The sequence below is a fragment of the Bos grunniens genome, chromosome 15, assembly GCF_055505025.1.
Source record: "Bos grunniens cultivar Pamir isolate PY7600 chromosome 15, Bosgru_T2T1.0, whole genome shotgun sequence".
Classification (NCBI taxonomy): Eukaryota; Metazoa; Chordata; class Mammalia; order Artiodactyla; family Bovidae; genus Bos; species Bos grunniens.
The window spans coordinates 43,022,023-43,040,725 of NC_141179.1; the positions used below are offsets into that span (position 1 = coordinate 43,022,023).

Genomic DNA, 18,703 nt, shown 5'->3' on the forward strand with positions numbered 1-18,703 from the left:
ATCTTTTAGTAGATTTTTAAAAAATATTTATTTGGCTGTGCCAGGTCTCAGTTGTGGCATGTGAGATCTTTTGTTGTGGCATGTGGGATCTTGTTCCTGACTAGGGATAGAACCTGTACCCCATGCGTTGGAATCACAGAGTCTTAGCCACCGACCACCAGAGACATCTCTGTTAATAGATGTTTTAGTTGCTTTCACCTTTTGGCTGTTGTGAATAATGCTTCAGTGGACACGAATGTGCAAATGTCTCTTTGAGATTCTGTTTTCAGTTTTTTTTAATATGTACCCAGAAATGGGATTTTTGGATTATATGATAGTTCCTTTTTTAGTTTTTTGAGGAACCTCCATACTGTTTTCTATAGGGGCTGTACCATTTTACATTGTAGACAACAGTCCGCAATAGTCCCAGTTTCTCTGTGTCCTCTCTAACGTGTGTTGTTTTCTGGGTTATGATAGTTGCCATCCTAATCTGTGTGGTTTTAATTGAGTTTCCCTAATGCTTAGTGATATTGATCATCTTATCATATGCTTGTTGGCTGTTTATATGTCTTCTTTGCAGAAATGTCTATGTAAGTTCTTTGCCTATATTTAAATTGGACATTGTTGTTGAGTTGTTGGAGCTCTTTATATATTGTAGATATTAACTCCTTATCAGATATCTGGCTTGCAAATACTTTCTCCCGTTTTGTAGGTTGCATTTTACTGTGTTTTAATTTCCTTTGCTGTGCATGAATCTTTGTTTGATGTAGTCCCATTTTGCTGTTTTTACTTTTTGTTGCCTGTATTTTTATGTTATATGTAAGAAATTATTACCAAATCCAATAACATCAACCTTTTCCCTTTTGTTTTCTTCTAGGAATTTTGTAGTTCAGGTATGGTTTAGGCCTTTAATCCATTTTGAGTTAATTTTTGTATGTGGTGTAAGGCATGGATCCATTCGTATTCTTTCACATGCAGATAAATAGTTTTCCCAGCACATTTTGTTGAAGAAACTGTCCTTCCCCATTGTGTAACCTTGGCACTTTTCTTAAAGATCATTTGACCATATACATGAGGGTTTATTTCTGGATTCTCTATCCTGTTACATAGGTCTTTTATTTATTTATTTTTTTGCTGCCCAGGGTCTTCATTTTGGTGTGATCATTGCTGCTTACAGGGGCTTTTCTAGTAGTGGGGTGTGTCCTTCTTTTGTTGTGGAGCACAGGCTTTAGAGCTCATAGGCTCCGTAGTTGAGGTGTGTGGGCTTAGCTGCACTGTGGCATGTTTGATTTCAGTTCCCCGACCAGGGATCAAACCTGTGTGCCCTGCATTGGAAAGCAGATTCTTAAGCACTGGACCACCGGGAAAGTCCCTGTTACATTGGTCTTTATGCCAGTTCAATTGTGCTGTTTTGATGCTTTTATATGGGAATTCAGCAAAATTGGTGAGCTAGGTTTCTGCTACCTCCATCTTCTTCAGATTTTTTTCTTTTTACAGATTTGAAGAGGATGTCTTATGTTTTCAACTATGTAATTAATGTAAGTGTTGATTGGGACAGAGTAAAACAAATGTCAGCTAAAGGCTGCCTTTAGGTTGCCATTGATTTCTCAATACTCTTTGGATGTGTTTGTGGCTCAGTCGCTAAGTTGTGTCCGGCTCTTATGACGCCATGGACTGTAGCCTGCCAGGCTCTCTGTTCATAGGATTTTCAAGTCAAGAATACTGGAGTGGGTTGCCATTTCTTCCTGAGGGGAACTTGCCAACCCAGGAATTGAACCCATGTCTCCTGCCTGTGTCTCCTGCATTGGCAGGCGTATTCTTTACCCCTTGGGCCATCTGGGAAGCCCTGAGATAATATGAACAGTGGGAACTCCTTTAAAGTATATTCTTTAAGTAAAAGAGTGAGTCTTAACTTGATCTAACTTTTCTTGTCTCAAGCCTGTCTTTTGTGGCAGATTCTTTGCTGCTACATGTGTGATCTCATTCTTAATGGCAGCTTTTTATGATGGGGATTATATTAACCATATTTTGAGGTTGAGAAAACAGATTTCTAGAGAGTAAGTGAAATAGTGGAGCCTGAATTTGAACTTAAGTCTGACTAGCCTCCAAGCCCAGGTTTTTCCACTGTACTAATCAGAGGTTAGATACACTGTGTCTGCCATCTTCCTTTATCAGAATTTGTCGTCTTTGTGTCTAAAGACAAATCTATGTGCAGACTGTTCTTGTCCTCCTTGGGAGAGATGAGGATCAGTTAGGAACCGAGGGGTGGGCAATCTGTGATGAAAGTAAGAAGACATTTTAGTTGATGTATTGTTCTGCATTATCCACTCATTTACTTGTAAAATTATTTCAAAGGTCAATGATAAAGGCTACTGTTTCATTTGTATGATAATTACTATTTAAAGGTTTCTGTTAGTACCATTCATTTAATTTTCTTTTTGGCTTTTCACTAATTTTCCCCAACTATTTATTGAGGTAAAATTAACAAGCAAAATTTAAGATATTTAAAGAATACATCATGGTGATTTGATATACATATGCATTGTGAAAGGATTCCCCCACCTAGTTAATTAATTCATCCATCATCTCACATATTTGTCTTTTTTTTAGGTGAGTACAAGTTCTACTGTTAGCAAATTTCAATTTTGCAATACAGTGTTGTCAATTATAGTGTTGTCACCATGTTTTACATTAGATCCTCAGAACTTATTCATCTTATAGTCGAAAGTTTGTACTCTTACTAACATCTCCCTGTTTCCCTGCAGCATTACTCTAGCTGAAATACGCCAGACAGAGAAGGACAAATACCCTTCTGTATTAATAGAGTGAGAGACTTCTGCTTTTGCATGCACATATTAATAAATTTAGTCCGTTATTTGATTTATATATTTGAAACGTGTTAGTGAGAAAGTCCATACTTTAATTTCCATAATTATTCATGAATGTCTGCAGTATTAAATGTAGACTGAGTATAAAGTTTGCTGAGTATAAAAATCATATGAAAAACAAAGTCATTGTGAAAAGAGGTTACTATGTATATGCAGCATGCACTTTTAGAAAACTTGAATTGCATTTTAGAAATTGAAGTATAGTTGATTTGCATCATTTTAATTTCAGATACAGAGCACTGTCCCTGACTCAGCATTTTTTATAGGTTACTCTCCATTTAAAATCACTACAAAGCAGTGACTATTTTCCTGTGCTGTATAGCGCATCCTGTGGTCTGTCCATTTTATACATCGTAGTTCTTACCTTTCAACCCCCTATTCCCATCCTGCCTCATAAGTGAAATAGAAACAAACTCACAGTTATAGAGAACAGACTTAATACATTGCTTTTTAAACCATGAAAGAATGTCTGCTTTTAAGATTTTTTGAGGGGGATACACCGTTTGTTGTTGTTACTTAGTTGCTCAGTCATGTCTGACTATTTTGTGACTCCATGGACTGTAGCCCACCAGGCTCCTCTCTCCATGGGATTTCCCAGGGAATGTTACTGAAGTGGGTAGGGATTACCTTCTCTAGGGGATCTTCCTGATTGAGCCTGCATCTTCTGCATTGACAGGCGGGTTCTTTACCACTGAGCCACCAAGAAAGTCCTTGTAGTTTCTGTGGCAGTTCACGCTGTCATTTTTTATAGTTCTCATTCTCACAAGGTTCTTCATTTATATTGATTCAATAATATCTCCTCTGAATTATAGCTTTTGGCTCTAGTTTGTTCCACTCTATCTTCTTCCATATAATAGCTTTTTACACATTTGGAGAAAGTTCTCATATGTGCTTCTTTTTAAGCACTTTTAAAAACACTTTTCTGACTAAATCTTCTTTTATGTAAAATTTTCCAGACCCTTTACCAGTTTGAAAGGGCTTGATCTATCACAGATGCCTTTTACAGTGTATTATTGTTTGGCCTGTTTTGTGACAAGGAATCATAGATCTAGTCTAGTCTCAGAGGGAGGAATATTGTTACTTCTGAAGTTTGATGGCAGATGCTCCAGTGCTACTGGTTTACTGGAGGTAGAACTTAGACAGCTACCCAGCCTTTGTCTCGCATCATTTCTGCTGCCTCCTGTGTCTGTACTGCCAACCTGTCCTGTACTGGCAACTGTACTGGCAAGTCTTGGCCTGGGTTTCTTCTGCTCTTCTGTAACTGGCTTTACACATGACCCCCTGGGTTGCCTGACTCACAAGTCTTGGTACATCTTTTTAGCTGCTTTAGTCTCTCATTTCTTCTATTCGGAATTTCCCAGCAGAGGAGCCAGGTTTGTCTAAGGTACCTTTTATAGGTCACTCTGGTCATAAGTTGCTTGCCAGTTGCTTGCCCTTGCCCACCTAATAGTCCCATTCATTGACTCAACAAGTATTTTATTAAATATCTAATATATACTAGTTATTGTTCTAAATGCCTGGGATACATCAGTAAACATAGCAGGTCAAAATCACTGTTTCCATTCTAGTGAGGTGAAATATATAAGTAGAAGTAAATGTACTAGTCAGATTAATGATTTCATAATTTCTCTCTGGTTGGTAAGAGAGAGAGGATTGTGTGCTTCTGAACATGACTGCTGCCCTTCATTGAACTGGTGCCATTTTTGATAGAATGTGATATGGGCAGATGGACTTCAGAAAGCAACTCTAATATAGATAACCACCGATCTAGTTGTGTAGACAAACATAGAGAAGATTTTAAAAAGTATGCATTAGAGTAGCATTTCTCAAAATTCAGAGCCTCTGTTAAGCCAAGTAGTATATATTTTATATGTGTATACTTTAAACATATACATGATACTAAAATGATTGATTTCTGTCAGTTGATACGATCAACAAATATCAAGCATCTTGTTTCATATAGAGCAAAGTATTGCATTTCTTCAGTTAATTAACCCCTACTGACTTCATTTCTTCTGCAAATGAACATCTTCCTCATACTATTAGCTGTTCCACACATACAGCATGCTACTTAGCACTCCCTAAAAATACTGTTTGACTTTCCTGCAGTCATTTGGTAAGGCTTGAACAGTCACTTTGGCAGGGTGAATGGTTGGATCATCCTAGGTCACTTGATAATCCTTGTGGTGGGCCGGGTAAGTGGATTACCCTATCAGGACCCAGGGGAAGGTGGATGGGTTACCACACATAAAGGAGGGAAAAGTGTGCCTGATCACGCCAGTATTTCCTCACCCTTCCTAAATTTGTGTGGGGCGGTTTGTCTAGCATTTGCTCTTTTTTTAAAGAAAGCTATTTCCAAATGTGTTGGTATCCTGCTAAGAGTCCCTCTTTTTATGTATGAGCTCCACATTTGGTCATTGTATTTCCTGATTTTATGATGCAGTGGTAGAGTAGGGGCTGGAAAGAAAATCAGGAAGGCCTTGACTAATAACTGCCCCCTCTTTTTTTTTTTTTTTTTCAATTTAGCTGTATGCAATGCACTGAACAATCACAATTTGTCAGCCTAGCACCTGTCTTTTCTAAGAAGTGATCCCCTTTCTTTTGAGAAGTGTCTCTCTCCCTACCCAGTTACCCATGCCCATTTAATACATAGTGCAAATCGGAGCTGTTTCCACAGCCATTCTGATTGACTTCACCTCTGGACATAAGAATCAGCCCACAGGTGGACATTTGAGTCTAAAACAGTCTTTCCGCAATATGGCTTGCTCCTTAACATAAAATTTCATCTTGTCAGCATTCTTAAATACAACCAGCGCTTCCTGTAAGAATGGTTTTAGGTAAATTTTATAAACTTGGAAAATAAATGTAAACATTCAGTTTAAAGTCTTAAAATCCAAAAAGAAGCATCAGACAATGTTCGTTTACTTCCATAGGGTATTCTCCTAAGTTTCTTAAAAGTTAGCTGTACCAATTTGCATATTTGATATTCAAAACCAAGTTACTGTAGCTCCTTCCACATTTTGTGAAATACCGTGTTACCATTTTTATTTTTGCCTTTTTATAACCTAATTTCCATTTACAAATAGCATCATATAAGGAAGTTATATCACTCATGAATCATATTTCTCTGTGTGCTTACAAATGTTACATCAGCATTTCACACTAAGCTTTCTTCTTATTGAAAGACTGCATATCATTATGAAATCAATAAATTAAGTATATGGCTCCTAGAGACCTTTAGAAAGTTACGTTCCTGCTTACAAGGAGCTTTTTACTTTTCAAATTGGCATTAACTAAACAAGTGAAAGTAACAGTCTCATTCTTATATACAGGGTGTAAAAAATTATATCTTACTGATGGGCCCTTTGACTTTGTGTGAGTTTTTAAAATTTTCATATTCTTTGATCCATTAGTTGTATACCTAAGATTTTTTCTGGGCAAAAGTGAGATGAGGATAAAGATTTGTATAGAAAGGTGCTTTCATAGCATTATTTATAATAGAGAAAATAGGAAATATATATATTTGTCAAAGGCATGTTAGAAAACATTAATAATAAATCAATATATAAACTTAAGTTTAGTATTATCTTGATTATGATGGAAAAAATACACATATGAGAAAAGCCTAGGGTAAAATCCAAACATTAGCAGTAATTGTCTTCGGGTGTGGGATAATAGATGATTTCTCCTTTATATTTTTATATATTAAAGTTTTTTCTGCAGCTGACATTTATTATTTTTATGATTAGTGAAAATTAATGTGATAAAATATTTCCTGAGCCTGAAGTACATGAGTTATGACTTTCAGAATTGAAAGCAATATAGGAACACCTGATTAAATATGATGAGATATATAATATTCATATCACTTTTTAAAAAGTGAGAGGAGATATAAGTTTAAAACAGTTTCCATCAGTATTAACAAATCTATTGAAATAAACTTTTAGCTCAGTATGAACTAAGTGCCAGGCATTCATTATGCTAGGTACTTGGGCATATAAAGATGGTTCTGAAAGAACAGAAGCTGTCTGTCATTTCTGTAAAAATTTCCATGATTTCTCTGCTACTTCTGTCGTTGTACTTACTGTGATGTACTGAAATTATCAGTTCATTTTTACTGTTTTCTGTTCTCTTAATTCCTTGAGATAGGGGCCATGTCTTTTTCGTTGTGTATCTCCAGTATCTAGTAATTTGTTGAATTAAGTTTGCTATGAATGTAAGAACTGGTGATACTTGAGGTGGATTTTGGAAGCTGGGTGTCTATAATAAATCACTTTTAGTTTACTCTTACTGAAATCCTTTATTTCCCTATAATGGTTGGTATATGAAGAGTTACTATACTGCAGCAGTTGTTCATTTTTGAGAATGTTTTTATTTTGCCTTTTTCAAACGTGACCTCAATTTTAGAACAATTCTCAGTTGGTCAATAAGATGAATTTAACTTTCCAGTTATCTTTTAAAGGTAAGAATTTGGTCATAAAGTGATTGAAGTCTAAATGAGAGCCAAAGGGAAGTTCAGTTCACAGGGATGAAGATGAGAGATGATAGTGGATGATTTCTTTTTAAAAAATTGAATCAGGTGTTAAGGTTTCCTTAAGTTAGATGCACAGATAATCAGAATGCAGTTGCTTTTACTTCAGAGTGAGTGGGAACAACATGTAGAATATGTAAGTGCAGGAAGCTCTTTAAAAAGTACAGCAAAAAGCAATTTAGATCTAGCATGTACTCTCTAGCCCAAATTGCTCACAGATTATATCCCCAAAGATCAATTTTGAGTTGATCTGGTCTTTAGTGTCACAGGGTAATTTTGTAATAGTAATGATAGAGAAATGATACAGACTCTGTCTATCAAGGGATTAGATATGACAGAGTGCCTGAAGAACTATGGACAGAGGATCATGACATTGTACAGGAAGCAGGGATCCAAACCATCCCCAAGAAAAAGAAATGCAAAAAGGCAAAATGGCTGTCTGAGGAGGCCTTACAAATAACTAGGAAAATAAGAGAAGCCAGAGGCAAAGGAGAAAAGGAAAGGTATACCCATTTGAATGCAGAGTTCCAAAGAATAGCAAGGAGAGATTAGAAAGCCTTCCTCAGTGATCAGTGCAAAGAAATAGAGGAAAAAAAACAGAAGGGAAAGACTAGAGATCTCTTCAAGAAAATTAGTATAATACCAAGGGAACATTTCATGCAAAGGTGGGCACAATAAAAGACAGAAATGGCATGGACCTAACAGAAGCAGAAGATATTAAGAAGAGATGGTGAGAATACACAGAAGAACTATACAAAAAAGATCATCATGAGCCAGATAACCACGATGGTGTGATCACTCACCTCGAGCCAGACATCCTGGAATGCAAAGTCAAGTGGACCTTAGGAAGCATCACTACAAACAAAGCTAGTGGAGGTGATGGAATTCCAGTTGAGCTATTTCAAATCACAAAAGATGATGCTGTGAAAGTGCTGCACTCATTATGGCAGCAAATTTGAGAACTCAGCAGTGGCCATAGGACTAGAAAAGGCCAGTTTTCATTCCAATCTCAAAGAAAGACAGCGCCGAAGAATGTGCAAACTACCACACAATTGCACCCATCTCACATGCTAGCAAAGTACTGCTCAAAATTCTCCAAGCCAGGCTTCAACAGTACGTGAACTGTGAACTTCCAGATGTTCAAGCTGGATTGAGAAAAGGTGGAGAAACCAGAGATCAAATTGCCAACATCCGTTGGATCATTGAAAAAGCAAGAGAGTTACAGGAAAACATCTACTTCTGCTTTATTGACTACACCAAAGCCTTTGACTGTGCAGATCACAACAAACTGTGGAAAATTCTTCAAGAGATGGGAATACTAGAGCACCTGACCTGCCTCCTGAGAAATCTGTATGTAGGTCAGGAAGCAACAGTTAGAACTAGACATGGAACAACAGACTGGTTCCAAATAGGGAAAGGAATACATCAAGGTTGTATATTTTCACCCTGTTTATTTAACTTACATGCAGAGTATAGTATGCAAAATGCTGGGCTGGATGAAGAACAAGTTGGAATCAAGATTGCTGGGAGAATAACCTCAGCATTAACCTGAAGTTATATTAATAACCTCAGATACACAGAAGATACCATCCTTATGGCAGAAAATGAAGAACTAAAGAGCCTCTTGATGAAAGTGAAAGAGGAGAGTGAAAAAGTTGGCTTAAAGCTCAACATTCAGAAAACTAAGATCATGGCATCTGGTCCCATCACTTCATGGCAAATAGATGGGGAAACAGTGGAAACAGTGACAGACTTTATTTTTTGGGGCTTCAAAATCACTGCAGATGGTGATTGCAGCCATGAAATTAAAAGATGCTTACTCCTTGGAAGAAAAGTTATGATTAACCTAGACAGCATATTAAAAAACAGAGACATTACTTTTCCAACAAAGTTCTGTTTAGTCAAGGCTATGGTTTTTCCAGTGGTCATGTATGGATGTGAGAGTTGGATGATGAAGAAAGCTGAGCGTCGAAGAATTGATGCTTTTGAACTATGGTTTTGGAGAAGACTCTCGAGTGTCCCTTGGACTACAAGGAGATCCAACCAGTCCGTTCTAAAGGAAATCAGTCCTGAATATTCATTAGAAGGACCAGTGCTGAAGCTGAAACTCCAATCCTTTGGCCACCTGATGCAAAGAACTGACTCATTTGTAAAGACCCTGATGCTGGGAAAGATTGAAGGTGGGAGGAGAAGGGGACGACAGAGGATGAGATGGTTGGATGGCATCACTGACTCGATGGACATGAGTTTGAGCAAGCTCCAGGAGTTGGTGATGGACAGGGAAGCCTGGCGTTCTAGTGTCCTAAGGTTGCAAAGAGTCGGACACGACTGAGCAACTGAACTGAACTGAATGATATAGATGAGTGGTTTTCAACCAGGGGCATTTTTGCCCCCGTCCCCAACCCCGAGCATATTTGGCAGTGATTTGGAGACATTTTTGGTTGTAACAACTTAGTGGTATAGATGCGGTGTTATTAACTGTTAGTGGGTTAAAGCTAAGGATGTTACTAAACATACTATAGTGTACTATAATGCACAGGATAGCTCCCCTCCCACTGCCTTCAAACCCAACAAGGTATTATCTGGCCCAGAATGTCAGTGGTGCTGATGTGGAGAAACCCTGTTTAGGTGATTGTCTAATTTCCAGGCCACTCTGAAAAATCTTTCTTTAACCTTGCACAGTGCTTATAGCCCATAACTGAAGCTTAGTGCTAATAGTGCCATTTCATTTGTCATTTAAGATTACTTTGTCTTCATGGTAAAGGTTTTAAAGTTCAACTTGAGATACTGAGCAGAAGATGGCTTTCCTTATTGGAAATAAAGGGTAGTTACTCCCATGATGTGGAGACTTGATTTCACATGCCTGTTTTTCCTAGTATTTCTGTGTCATTCTTCTGAGAGTCTGTAGGATGGGAATTACCTATCATTTCAGTATTGTGTTTAGAAGATAGTTTTATACCCTTTAAAACATGAACATATTTAATCAGTATATAAATTTATTCAACAAGTATTCATTTAGAAATAAGTATTAATAAAATGAGTATTCAGATTTTTAAGTACCTGTAACTTAATGCACTTTGATTTTATTAATAGGGTCAGGAGCAGGTCTGGGGAAAATAATCCAGAGATTTCCACAGAAGGACTGGGATGATACACCTTTTCCACAGGGAATTGAATTGGTAAGCTGATGTTGTATTACTGTACTTTTAAGATGATACTTTTCTTGTTTTATTTATGGTTATATTTATGTTGCAGTTACTTTTAAATTATTTGGTGATTTAATTGTAACACATTATTAAAAATAATCTCCCCAACACAGAAACCTTTGACTTACATTGGTTCTGGAATACCTGTTCTTCCCATTTAAATTTCTCTTTAATATTAAAGATGAAATAGATAATCTTTATGTACCTGGAAGCTGAAAAATTCCTCTGATTCTTATAATCAAACTCTTAGTCTAGTATCTTCAGTGATAGTGTCTGTCACTAATCAAATATTTATTGTATTTTTTTTTCCTGAAAATTTCAAGGTCGTTGTTTTAGTGAAAACTAAATAAAACGTAGATAAACAAAACCAAAGGTTGGTTTAATAGTGATCAATCATGGTTTGAATTTGGTCTTGAAATAAAAATCTGAATTCTTTCTTTCTAGTTACAGGATTTGTATTTTGTTTTGTAATAGTGCAATTAACTGCCTTATTTTTGTCAACCATTTTAAAGCAATTTATGGTTGAGCATAATTTATATGACTAACACATTCTCTCTGGTGGTGGATCTGTGGTGATAAAATCAGAGACTGCAAAGATGATCACTAAAGTATTTTTGCAATATGACTATAAAGTTTAGAGAGTGTGTGTATATGTGTTTGTATATATGTGTGTGTTCATCTATATTGTATGTATATTTACACACACACATGAGCAGTATTCATCAAAGCAATTGTTTTGAGTGAACATTTGGTATAATATGACAATGAGAAGAGTGCTTGGGTTGAAAATCCCAGCTGAATGGTGTGATATCTGGCAAGTTACTTAATTTCTTGAGCGACAAGAGTCTTCATCTATAAAATGAGGACACTGATAATACTAATCTCCTAGGGTTATGTAAAAATAAAATAAGAAAAATACAATTAAAATGCTTAGAACCGTGTCTTCCATAAAGTTCTCAGTAAATAAGGTAGCTTGTTATTATTGTTGTCATTGGTGCTCTGTGTTTGACATACTGCAGCTCCTACCTCAGAGGAAGAACTGTTCAGTCTTTTGTTAGCCTATATCATAAATATTTATTAGTAATAAAACTGATGTTGAAAACTATGATTTTTCTTATCTTAGCAAATGACTGTCCATTTCTGCCTCCCTGAGGATAAAAAATACATTGCTAAATGCTTAATTTTGATTGTTAAACCCAATTGTGTAAAGAAGGCTGTGAGTTCTGTAGATCCACAGAGAGGGTAAAACTTGAGTTTAGGCATTAAAAAGGGGGGAAGAGTATGAGAATCTGTGAGGCAATACATTGGAAAAGACCCTGATGCTGGGAAAGATTGAGTGCATGAGGAAAAGGGGATGACAGCAGATGAGATGGTTGGATGGCATCACTGACTCAATGGGTGTGAGTCTGAGCAAACTCCAAGAGATAGTGAAGGACAAGGAAGCCTGGTGTACTGCTGTCCATGAGGTTGCAAAGAATTGGACATGACTGAGCAACTGAACAACAAAGTGGTCTCTGCCGCTAGTTCCTGGCACAGAGCTTCTGAAACCCTTGTAATTCCTAAGTCAAAATATACTAGAGACATCTTTTGTTCTAATATTTGATCTTTGATCCTGGTTCCTGCCACAGGGCTCCTGAAACCTTTGTAACTTCCTGGGTGGTAGGAGTGTTTTGTTCTGATGAGGTGACTCTTGGGGGACTCCTGGATGGTTCCTGGATGAGGAGAAGGACCAAGCCATGATTAGAAGCTTGGAACTTTCAGCATTTATCTGCTATTCTCTTGAAAAGGGAGAAGGGCTAACAGTTTAGTTAATGATTGATCATGCCTACATGAAGAAGCCACCATAAAAATCCCCAAAGTATGGGATTCGGAGAACTTCCAGGTTGTTCAAACATCCACCTACTGGGAGGGTGATGCACCCCAGCTGCACAGAGAGAGAAGCTCCTGTGCTTGGGACCTTCCCAGGCTTCCTCTGTATATCTCTTCATCTGCTGTTCATCTGTATTCCTTATCATATCCTTTAATAAACTGATTGTAAGTAAAATGTTTTTTAAGTGAGCCACTTGAGCAAATTAATTGAATCCAAAGAGGTTGAAGCCATGGGAACCTCTGATTTGTAGCCAAGTCAGTCATACAGAAGTTGTAGGTAACCTGGGGACCTGCTTGCAGTTGGCATCTCAGGTGGAGGAGGTGTGTTGGTCTCATGGGACTGAGCCCTTAACCTTAATCAGTCAAATTGTAGGACACCCAGCAGATGTTGTGCATAATTGCTTGTTTTGAGGAAAAAATCCCACACATTGGGTGACTAGGAGTGTCAGAGATGAAGTATTCTGGGTAAGGTAAACGTTACCACATGAGGAGAAAAGTAGGTTTTTAAGGACCCTCCTTATATTCCTTTTTCTTCTCTTCCATATCTTGGCAAATACTAGTAATTGGTCTTACAGTGTGGATAACTGGCATTTGTACTATTAAAGCTTTAAAACTGTTTCACTGTCCTTTTTAGTAATGATTGAAAGGGGAGCATTTTGGTACTCGAGGTCTTTTAGAACTTTTGTGTGTTCCTACCTCCCCTCACATAAATGTGCGGATGGATATCAATTACATCAGTTTGACAGTATGAACAGTGAACCACCTTCATAAATTTTAAGGACAACAGACGTTATTGGGTTAGAGAGAGATCATGATTTGACTGTAGTTTATTTAGCTATGACTGAGAAGGAATACTTTCTGTATTTCAAAAGTTAAGGCATAGATACTGTGATGCCTCTCATGTCTCACTAGTAGTAATGGAGAGACATGTGTTGATTTTCAGTTCAGTTGAGTTCAATCACTCAGTCGTGTCTGACTCTTTGCTACCCCATGGGCTGCAGCAGGCCAGGTCTCCCTGTCCATCACCAACTCCTGGAGTCTACCCAAACTCAAGTCCATTGAGTCAGTGATGCCATCCAAACATCTCATCCTCTGTTATCCCCTTCTTCTCCTGCCTTCAATCTTTCCCAGCATCAGGGTCTTTTCAGATGTGTCAGTTCTTTGCATCAAGTGGTCAAAGTATTGGAGTTTCAGCTTTAGCATCAGTCCTTCTAATGAATATTCAGGACTGATTTCCTTTAGGATGGACTGGTTGGATCTCCTTGCAGTCCAAGGGACACTCAAGAGTCTTCTCCAACACCACAGTTCAGAAGCATCAGTTCTTCAGCACTCAGCTTTCTTTATAGTCCAGCTCTCACATCCATACATGACCACTGGAAAAACCATAGCTTTGACTAGACGGATCTTTGTTGGCAAAGTAATGTCTCTGCTTTTTAATATGCTGTCTAGTTTGGTCATAACTTTTCTTCCAAGTAGCAAGCTTGGTCCATACCATTTCTGTCTTTTATTGTGCCCATCTTTGCATGAAATGTTCCCTTGGTATCTCTAATTTTCTTGAAGAGATCTCTAGTCTTTCCCATTCTTTTGTTTTCCTCTATTTCTTTGCACTGATTACCGAGGAAGGCTTTCTTATCTCTCCTTGCTATTCTTCGGAACTCCTGCATTTAAATGGGTATACCTTTCCTTTTCTCCTTTGCCTTTGGCGTCTCTTCTTTTCACAGCTATTTGTGCCAACCATTTTGCGTTTTTGCGTTTCTTTTTCTTGGGGATGATCTTGATCCCAACCTCCTCTATAATGTCACGAACTTCTGTCCATAGTTCTTCAGGCACTCTGTCTATCAGATCTAATGTGTTGACTTTGCTGCTAAGTCACTTCAGTCATGTCCGACTCTGTGTGACCCCGTAGATGGCAGCCCATCAGGCTCCCCCATCCCTGGGATTCTCCAGGCAAGAATACCGGAGTGGGTTGCCATTTCCTTCTCCAGTGCATGAAAGTGAAAAGTGAAAGTGAAGTCACTCAGTCGTGTCCAACCCTCAGCGACCCCATGGACTGCAGCCTTCCAGGCTCCTCCGTCCATGGGATTTTCCAGGCAAGAGTACTGGAGTGGGGTGCCATTGCCTTCTCCGGTGTTGACTTTACTACTAACTAAATGGATATTTTTTCTTTGTGGGAAAGACAGTCCTGTGTTTGGGTGCTGTCAGGGTCTCTCCAGTAACAAGTAGAGTTTTACTGGATTGGTGAAACTGAGGTGTTCAGAAGTAGCATAACTTTTCCTCACCTAAGATTTTCCTAGATGAATATGTTGGGTGATTTTTTGTGAAGCATTTCAGAATGTTTGGGGCTAGATTAATATTTAAAGATTATTTATCTTGCTGGATTACATTGGGAACTTTCTCTTTCCTTTAAATTTTTTCATAATTGATAGCAATTCCTATTTCCTAATGTCTGTTGCGCTTTGTCAGGTACAGAATAAATTTGTTTATATTATCTATCAAATCCATTTAAAAACATACAAAATTGTTAACTGTTACATTTTTGTTGTCTTACTATTTACAGCTGTCCATGGGTGTCACAAAAAGTTGGACACAACTTAGTGACTGAGCACACACACACACTATACCTTATATGTTAGAAATGTGAAGCTATTCTGCATATTAACAGCAATAACTTGAAAACTGTGATAAACTGTGTAATCTAGAGCAAGTCCTGCAGCTTTAAGACCAGAAATAGACCTAATAAAATTTTAGTGTAATTAAAGATGGTCTGGTTCAGTCTCTTAAGTGGTTTGTTGATTCCAGGGTTGTAGTGACCCTTTTCTGATGATTTACTTAAAAAAAAAAAAAAATCTTAGCTCCTCCAAGGTGGTGGTAATGGAGCAACTTTTTAGCATGTAATGTTAATGTTAATATCTAACAGTTGTATACAATTGATAGAATATGATGAATTGACAAATTAGATGATTAGAGATAGTATTAATATATCTAAAGGTAGGTATATTGAGGATTAGGAAGTTTAAACAGTTTTGCTAAGGTCTAATAGCTGAGATGCAGCAGAACTAGGATTCAAACCCAGGTCTTTTAACTCTCAGTCTCAGTCAAAATCTGAGAATATTCTGAGAGTGATACTTTAAGCTATGGTTAACATTTAAATGCAGGATCTGAAAACAGGATTCTATAATTTGGTAGACCTGAGGTTCAGAAATCTTAAAAGAATGCTGTGCTAAAACAATGCTGTGTTATTAGAAGCCAGTTTCATTTATTTATTTTATTAGAGGATAAGCCTGGGTTCAGAACATAGTATCATATCGAAACTATTTTCTGTTGTCATCTTTCCTGCCCACACAGCAGGTATTTCATGTATTCAAATTCTAATTGAAAGGCAATTGTGTTCAGCCTGAAGACTAAACTTTATGACTGTGGGATTTAGACATTCATTCACTAATAAGTCAGATCCCAAATTTAATTCAGAGGATGTTGAATTTAGTCTTTCTAAAGCTTTTGTGTAAAAAACTTGCCTTCTCTTTCTTTTCTTCTATTGAGATGTGCTGAACTTTAATTTGGATGGTTTTTTAAAAATAAAAATATGAAAATAAGCTAAACCAAACATAATGACTGCTTTTCCAATTCTAGGATATTTTTGTCTTTTACTCGTACCTTTTAGGCATACATGGAAACCACAGACAGTCATATAAATAAAGTTTCAGTCAATTTTAGTGACTATTTCAAAGAAAATTTAAGAATTGTTTTGCAGAGGCATTCTATGGCTAACAATCTATTTCTGATTATGGGAAGCAATGTTTGTATTGGCTTCATTTTGGGCATCAACAAATAGTATTGTTTTAGGCACCAGCTCTTTTTAAAGATGCCCTGTCTCAGAAGTGAATTTTTTTTATATTCACATTCAAAAAGTGTGTCACAGTCTTCACTAGGGAATGCCTAAACTGAGGCATTTGTAAATCTTTCTAATTTGTTTTTTAGAAGACTAAAGTACTGTGATTACAAAATGTTGTGGCTTGGGTAAAAGAGGATTAAATGTTTCGTTAGAATTTCTAAACTTGAGATTCTTAAGATATTAGTCCATTTGTTTAAGTTATAAACTAGTAATTTGACTACCAGCATGAATCCAGTTTTCTGTAGTTTTAAGTATAGATTGGGGAGAAGAGATGAAAAATACTTTGTATTCAACATTCTGTAGTTGTAACTTAGGAGAAGTAGTCTTAGTATGGGATGCTATTTGAAGGCAGAGAAGTAAGTATAAGCGTCATGTAATATTTTAATTCTTTAAGCTGTTTAGAATGCACTGAATACTGCAAATGGGCTTGTGGCTGTCCATCTGACCTAGATATAAGTACTGTTTGGTCAGGGGACTGAGTGTAGAAAGGATGAAAGAGAATTTTTCCCCTCTTTGTAGAGGAATATGTGTGAAAGGAGAATGAGAAAGGTAATGAACATGTTGGATGACAGAATCAGGTTTCACAAATATTTTAAAAGGTTGGAATTACAGGTCCTTCATATAAGAGGATTAAATTGAATAGGTGAAAATGTAGGTCCTGCATGTGAGTATAAAAAAATTAGATATATAAGTAATTATTTAGAGTAAAGAAAGCAGAATACTTTCCCAGAGATTTGACAAATACAAAAAGACAGCTAAAAATTAAAATATATAATTATAGAAGATACCTATGGTAGCTCATTCGGTAAAGAATCTGCCTGCAATGCAGGAAGCATAAATTTGATCCTTGGGTCCAGGAAGATCCAGTGGAAAAGGAAATGGCAAGCTGGTGCAGTATGCTTGTCTGGGAAATCCCACGGACAGAGGAGCCTGGTGGTCTATAGTCCATGGGGTTGCAAAGAGTTGGACATGACTTAGTGACTAACACTGAGGATTAGTAGTCTCTGTTGTGCTAGAGAATCTTTAATCTACCCACTCTCCTTGGTCTGCTCTCAGAACCACCTCAGGAAAGGTTTTATTGCCATGCTGGGGCTCTGTTATACCTAAAGCTTTGATGCCATAGAGAACTTTCTGGGGAAGCTGTAGAACTACAGTACACAAGCCTAACCTATTACAGATTTATGTTGTTTGCAAACAGCCTGGCTCCATTACCACACAGAATACTGCTGTTCATCTCTTATGTAATTGTCTGTCATATCACCACTATGGCTTGTTCTGTACTTTTTAACTTCAGTTCCTCATTCTGGTCTTCATTTTTCATTGATCCCAAGTATTAACTTAAAAAAGCCTTTTCCTGACCCTATCTCTTTAGCTATTATCATATTTTTTCTTTATTATGAAATGTTTCAAATGATTCTTCTTCATTTGCCGTCTCCATTTCTGTAAGAACCTAGTGTGGTACTATGGAAGGAATATGGCATCTGAACTTAAAAACCTTAAACAAAGTTAATTTACCTTTGTGATCATATTACTTTTCCTATAAGACTGTTAATGTTCTGATTTCTTGCTATCCACTCTCATCTCTTATACCCATCTCACCCACATCTCAGGGGTGTATTCTAAAGTATAGTTATGCCCTCTCCATTCTAAAATTGCAAAGTTGTAGTTTGTTAGTATTTTCTGAATTCATTAAGGTAATGCTTGATGTTATAATAGGTAAACCTTGAAGCCTTAGGGGCTAAAATGAGATGATCTTTTTTTCTTCTTACTTGCATGATCACAGACTTGATTGGCAGTAGGGTAGACAAGAGTGTGGTTTGGTATCTTCAAAGTTTCATCTTGAGCATTACCATTCACTTGGCAGAGTAATAAGAGAAAACATGGAGGATAGTAAAGGTGGATTTTATGGGGAAGGTCTGGGAGGCTGTATGCGTGTGTGCTCAGTCGCTTCAGTTGTGTTCAACTTTCTGTGACCCTGTGGACTGTAGCCTGCCGGGCTCCTCTGTCCATGGGATTCTACAGGCAAGAAGACTGGAGTGAGTTACTGTGCCCTCCTTCAGGGGATCTTCCTAACCCAGGGATCAAACATGCATCTCTCACATTCAGGAGGATTTTTTACCACTGAGCCACTGGGGAAGCCCCGAAGGCTGTATACATCACTTCTCTTCCATTCATCGGAAATCAGTCTTTTAATCACAGTTAACTGTAAGGGGAGTTTGGCAAATAAAACCTAGATGTGTGCCTAGGCGAAAAGGGAAACAGATTTAGTGAACAGCTGCCTTTCCTCTGCCACAGTGTTCTTGTTGAGATTCAAAGATCTTTCCCTTATTCTAATTCT

The 18,703-nt window shown here is 37.4% G+C and overlaps 1 protein-coding gene across 7 annotated transcripts in view; it reads left to right on the forward strand.

Moving 5' to 3' along the window:
• The window catches only part of SBF2 (SET binding factor 2), a 499,142-nt gene that overhangs the window by 83,101 nt on the left and 397,338 nt on the right, over window positions 1-18,703 (forward strand). For all 7 annotated transcript variants that reach the window (XM_086340089.1, XM_086340087.1, XM_086340088.1 and 4 more), the window contains exon 2: window positions 10,492-10,577. Coding sequence is in view for 4 of the 7 variants with exons in the window: in XM_086340087.1 (XP_086196213.1) it covers window positions 10,492-10,577 (86 nt within the window). In the remaining 3 variants the exon portion in view is untranslated. The remainder of the gene's footprint in view (window positions 1-10,491; window positions 10,578-18,703) is intronic.